Genomic DNA, 6,126 nt, shown 5'->3' with positions numbered 1-6,126 from the left:
TGTCCATTGTACCACAAAGGCCCCTCCCACAGACTTCAAATGCATGCTCTGTCATCTGAATCCATTCCTTTCTCTGCAGCGGCAAAAGTACAGTACAGACAATATTCATGCAGCAAGCACACACAAGTAAAATTGGCCAATGAAATATTTGTGCCAAAGCAGCAGCAAAGCCTAGAATTATAACGGGGGTCAAAAACACTGCAGCAACTGCATTTAATTGCAGAATGCGTGAGCTTTCCGAGATGCACTGTAAAGCTTACAACATGCCAATGTAAACTGCCTTAAAGCTCTGATGCAGAACAGCAGCAAGTAGAGAGCTATTTTAAAGCTAATAATGAGGATGTCGTGCAATGAAGTGTGCCTGTCTCGTACAAACATCTGCACTGCTATTCTTGAATCCTGATTTTAGAGGACACCTTGCAAAATTGCTAGCCATAATTACTTTGGTTACGGTTAGCTGATGCTTAACAGTATATATAGTATCTGCATGCAAGCAGAAATGATGTGTTAAGCAAACACAGCCATGCAGCATTGAGTAAATGGAAGCAAGTGTGGCATCTGTGCAAATCAGCAGTTGCCGAAATAAACAATGCGGCATGGCTATTAGCAGCAAATTTCCCTAGGGAAGAGGACACGCTGAGGCTTTATTGATTGTAGGGTTTAACGCGCAGACGCAATGCAGGCAATGAGGCGCGCCGTAGTGGAAGGCTCCGGATTAATTTTGACCACCTGGGGATCTTTAACGTGCACTGAAATCTCGCACACACGGGCGTTTTTGCTTTTCACCTCCATCAGAAAAGCGGCCGCCGCGGCCGGGAATCGCACCCGCGATCTTGTGCTCAGCAGCGCAACACCTTAGCCACTGAGCCACCGTGGCGGGTGGCACTGAGGCTTCATCAACTGGATGGAACAAACCATTTCTGATTCGTGTTTGGGAGAAGGTGTACATGCAAGTCGAGAATTTCGAAATTAAGAGCATATAAAAAGAAAGTGCAACTCTCGGCCTAGGGCGAGCACAAATCATGGCTGCATGTTTATGCACACGGTTAGCTGCCTGTACTGCAATAAATGTGCAAGTAGTTTTCTCCACCACCTATTCACCAAGTAGGGTTTTATGCTGACCATACCACTAGAGAGAGCAGGTTACGGGGTGACAAGGGTTGGCTGCAGCGAATCCCGCATGGCAGGCAAATATGTGGCCCTGAAAAGGGCCGTTTCAACAAGCCGATGGTCTTCGGTGGCGCCTCGTTGCACCTCAGGACGGCGAGCAGTACTGCAGGCAGTCGTTCCTCTCGTGGCCCTTGGCTCCACAGCGGGAGAAGGTGTACTTCGCACCAGGTGCAGCTCGTTCTGGCGAGAGAATGCCCCGCCCATACCGCCTGGCCAGCGCCTTCACAAGGATCGCGGACATCTCGTCGATGCCACGATCCCTGGACACGTGGTATACATCCGCGGCAAACAGGGACCGCTTCGGCTGTTTGGTCGCGTTCAGGAAACGGTGCTGCGCACAAATTCAACAACAAAGCAAGCAGACTGTCAGGGCAAATGCAAGCACACTTCACAGTACAGATATTTGGTGTTTGGTAACAACAGGACTCGCGAAGAAATGCGAAGAAGGCATCGGCTCACTACGAAGTTCTTTTTTAACCATGTATGCAAACATTTAGTGCGACTCTCTGCCATAAATAAGTTCTTTTTATGCCCCTGCTACACTAGGTTTTGAAATGCCATTCGGCTCAAATGACATTCGAGCCAAATAAGCACCAAAAGAGACATTTGAGATTTCAAATGCCATTTCTAGCACTCGCACGCAGCGTCTTCGATCGGCAATAAAAGATATAATACTTCCGTACGTAAAACAAACAAAATATTTGCTTGTTGAACTTTGTTCACTGCTGATTTACTTAAAATATGAAACAAACATATTTAATACTATCAAAACCAGTGGGTCAGTCGCAAAAAAAAGAAACTACGCAAGACAGCCGCCACATTACGAGTAAAAACTGGTGCCTCTTCTAATTTGACATCATTTTACTGCCTTAGACTGCTCCTAAATTTGATCGTTGTATTGTACGAAAACGGAACGGGGTGACAAAAGTGCCACTACAGCACGGCGAGCAATTGTGAAATCTTTCAAATACCATCGAAATTGTAGTGTAGCACGGCGGATGCTGAATGACATTCGAAGCACCCCATTTGGTTCAAATGACATTCGGACCCTAATGTAGCCGGGGTATTAAACCATGTAGCAAACATTTAGTGGCACTCTGCCATTACTAATTTTGTAAGGCGGACTTCTCCAAAGTTTCATACAAAGTAGGGCTTTTAGCTTCTATTTCCGACTCTATAAACGTACTTCAGTGCAAACGCTAGGGGGTACGGCAAGTTTGATAACATGCATTTCGAGAACACAGCGACGTCGCAGGCGAAGCACGTGGTCGGTCAACATGTTTTTACAACAGAATGCTACCTTCTATACACATACTTCCACGCAAAACTGGCGAAATTTGTGTACAATTTCTAATTTAGTTATACGTAGCCACTAGAGTACAAAAAATTTCCCCGAGGGGGAGAATGTGAAAGTGCGAATGCACGGTTGTCGGCCCGCTTGCGGCGCTTGCGCTCGGCCCCCGCAGCCCACCGCCTCGCCGCCTTCTCTTCCATCTCTTCCATCGGGTTTGTAGTATCACGTGTACACCACGCAGTTATCAAGCCGCTATAACGCCGCTGAGTCGCCAACGCACGCCGCTGACGACGTAGTTTGAATGCGTTAAAGATATAAGGCGCGTTACTAACACTGATATCAGCGTCGCGTCCGTGGCTTAGTCGGTAGAGCGTCGCGCTGCGGCCGCAAAGTCCTCGGATCGAAACCTGGCGCCGGATGCTGTCTTTTTTTATATATAGAGAGGAGGACTGCGGACGCCGCCGCCGCCGACGCCGCCGCCGCCGCCGCCGCCGGCGGTGGAAGGTTTGGGGTCGCTTATAAAGTGCATTCGCGCTTAAAACCATACACGTAGGCCTATACGAGCTCGTCCATTGTTACCTCGGCGTTCAGTATGTAGACTTCCCGCATACGCTTCAGGGTGGCCGTTAGCTTCCTGTTCAGCAAGCGACGAGTGGAACTCGCGCTTGCCGACTGGAAGCAACGAGGCAACACCGTGAAGACGTACACGGCAGGGGCCACCTCGCGCTGCAGCTGGGTCACCAGGGCCTACAACACAAACAGGGCGGCATTTGATGTCCATCCCACCTTCACACACGAACAAAACAGTGCGAGTGTTTCCTCTGTACACACCTTGATGCTGTCACATATCCGCTGCGGATCTGCGCCGGTCCGGTCTAGATCGTTCCCCTAACATAGAGAACGGCGAAATCTGCCGGCCGGCAACGCAAGCGCGACGCGGCTTCGGGCAGCCGGGGTGCGTTGTTGCCACCGAAGCTAAATGTACATGTCTCCACAAACGGCAACAAGCGCAGCCGCAACCTGCACATGAATTTGAGTTGGCTGTCGCCAACTAAAACTCCACGTAATGACATCACTCGAACCTGGCTGCCTGGCGTTGCACAAAGGATGAACCACAGAACAGAGACCGTCCTCTGCACTCACGCCTCAGCAGCCTCAGGCCCTCAGGCTGCCAAATAACTGCCCTGGCGAGAAAAAAATAAAAAAAATCAAACGTCACATCCGGTTATTGTGTGTGTGACGTCATTTTAACGGACCAATCAGGGTTCCGCGCCTGCTGTCCCGATATGCTTGTCTCGCGAGAGTGTTCGCTATCGGGAGGAGAGGGGGAGAGTGGCTGCGGGCAACGGACGCACGCGGACAAGAATGGACGCACGCAGGAAGGACAGGGCCGCCGACAAGAGATGCTGATGATGATGGTTGGCGTTTCATGGCGCAAGGCCAACGAGGGCAAAGAGCGCCAGAAAAGAACGACAAGAGATGCTCTGAGCGTCGCATATAAAATTTTTTGCTGGCGGCACAATCTCCACGCTAGCCTGCGAAATTCTGCTTCAAAATTACGCCCCTCAGCATCCTACCGAGCTCCTCAGGGTCCGTGACCGACGCAAGGGTAGCTGAAGTATTGCATTTTTTGGCGGCACGTAATCTTGTGGTGCTAAATGACCCTAGGTCGCTACCTACATTTTGCACTGAATATTCTGAAGCGTGGATTGATGTAACTATTGCGACGCAAGCTATGGCTGATAATGCGATGCAGTGGCGAGTCAGTGACACGCCTACTCTGTGTGACCATCGCTATGTGCTGTTTTCACTGGAGTCGCGGTCGTTGCCGAGCGGTAAACGGCTTACGCGGGCGGATCAATTGAGAGTTTTGGCTTCTCTCGAGCGTAATTTTTTAAATTTATTTATTTATCTAAAAATACTGCTGGCCAGAGGCCAAGATAAAAAACGCCCACCTCCCCTCGCGGGAACCCTGGTGTGATGCGACGCTGAGGGGGGTTCAAGCTCAAGCGGAGAGCAACCGTCGACCGAAAGGTCGCCGGAGAGCGGCACACCGGTTATATGCGCAGCGCGCCCGAAGGAGAGGAGACCGCGGAGAGAGTTCCGCGGCTATGACGCAACACAATCCACTTTAATCCAGTCCAATCCAAGCCAAGCCAAGCCAATCGAGTCCAATCCAATGCCCCTCGCGAGAGAGTGTTCGAGAGAGGGGGAGAGTGGCTGCGGACAACAACGGACGCACGCAGGAAGGACAGGGCCGCCGACAAGAGATGCTCTGAGCGTCGCATCTAATACAGTTATCATACAACATCAACAAAAGGCTGAAGAAAATGAAAAGCGGAAAGCGGAACATTTTTATTCGAAAGCAACAAAAGGAAAGAGTGGGGATGGAAACGCACAAAAGTTGCAATAGTTAGAAAAATTTTTTTCAAATTTCGGTGTAAATAAGCTAAGAAGAGTGTAAACTGCTTGCAGGCAAACTGTTCCACTCCTCAATGGTACGAGGAAAAAAAGATTTAAACTAGTTAGTAGTAGCAAAATACGGTGCTAAAGAAAGTGCATATGAATGCCAGGTCTGACGTGCTCTTAGTGGTGTGAGGTAGGGGTCAGGGTTCAGAGCAAACTTGCAGTCTAAAAGCAGGTACAAACACTTTAGGCGCAAGAATCTGCGTCTTGACTGCAAAGATGGTATACCATTTGAAAGCATAACATTAGTGACAGAACTACCAGACTTACAGAGAGAATAAATGTAACGAACTGCCCTCCGCTGAATTTTTTCTAATGCATCAATGTTCGTTTTAGTATAATGATCTCAGGCAACGCATGCATATTCCAATTTCGGGAGTATCAAGGATTGGTAAGCTAAGTGTTTAACTTTTGTAGGAGCGTCCTTAAGCTTGTGCCTTAGCATGCATAATTCGCGGAAAGCTTCGGAGAAAACTTGTTTAATGTGGAAATTCCAGCTGAAATTCATTGTAATACTTTGTTTGAGGTGGTGGCACTCTGTGACATTACGAACCCTCATTCCGTTCCTTTCCGCGATCGTGACCAGTGGTCATCCTTTTCTATTAAAAGTTCTCTCTCTCTCTCTCTCTCTCTCTCTCTCTCTCTCTCTCTCTCTCTCTCTCTCTCTCTCTCTCTCTCTCTCTCTCTCTCTCTCTCTCTCTCTCTCTCTCTCTCTCTCTCTCTCCCTGCAACTGGAGTCAGAAAGAAGAGAGCGAATGCAGAACGTGGAAAGTGGATGATGATAAGAGCTCGGAGGTTTCGAGGGGAGAGGAAGAGATCGGTGCTCGAAATTCCGCCCCCGCCGGACGCTCGGTTCGAGGGACGGGAACACTGCGGCAGTCGACCGGACTGCGAGTTCAAAAGGTCGACGCCGCTGCCAGTTATCAAGTAAAGCCCGTACAAAGGAAGCACCGACGCAGTCGTCCGAGTCTTCACGTCAGGTGCGGCTGCAGCCCCGTCGTGGTCGTCGGCTGCTGATGTTCCGCTGCAGGTGCGCTGCCTGCTCTCGGTCGCAAATTTTCTTTTTCTCCCTCCCGCAAGGAACTGTTAGACTGTTTCCCTACACCGTCCTTGGGTTTGCTGCGAGATAAACCGTTTTTGACGAATTAAATCCATGGTCCGTCTCACTTGAGGATCTCGCGACACCTCGAAGGTCC

The 6,126-nt window shown here is 49.6% G+C and overlaps 1 protein-coding gene across 2 annotated transcripts; it reads right to left on the bottom strand.

The window, feature by feature from the left end:
- LOC144161964 (uncharacterized) lies at positions 1-3,597 on the bottom strand. 2 transcript variants are annotated; one of them, XM_077692510.1, is made up of 3 exons: positions 3,296-3,597; positions 3,044-3,211; positions 1-1,501 (listed from the first exon to the last, which is right to left on the bottom strand). In XM_077692510.1, the coding sequence occupies exons 2-3, from the start codon at positions 3,071-3,073 to the stop codon at positions 1,256-1,258; spliced, it is 276 nt and encodes a 91-aa protein (XP_077548636.1). In that variant the 5' UTR covers positions 3,074-3,211; positions 3,296-3,597; the 3' UTR covers positions 1-1,255. The 2 variants fall into 2 exon arrangements, with proteins under 2 accessions (XP_077548636.1, XP_077548637.1); XM_077692511.1 differs by lacking the exon at positions 3,296-3,597 and having other exon boundaries at positions 3,044-3,232.
- Between the last annotated feature and the right edge of the window lie 2,529 nt (positions 3,598-6,126).

The sequence above is a fragment of the Haemaphysalis longicornis genome, unplaced genomic scaffold (assembly GCF_048455015.1).
Source record: "Haemaphysalis longicornis isolate Haplotype H1 unplaced genomic scaffold, Haemaphysalis longicornis Haplotype H1 scaffold_12, whole genome shotgun sequence".
In the NCBI taxonomy this organism is placed as follows: domain Eukaryota; kingdom Metazoa; phylum Arthropoda; class Arachnida; order Ixodida; family Ixodidae; genus Haemaphysalis; species Haemaphysalis longicornis.
Note: the sequence above shows the minus strand (reverse complement) of the source record. Positions and strands in the feature narration are given on the sequence as shown.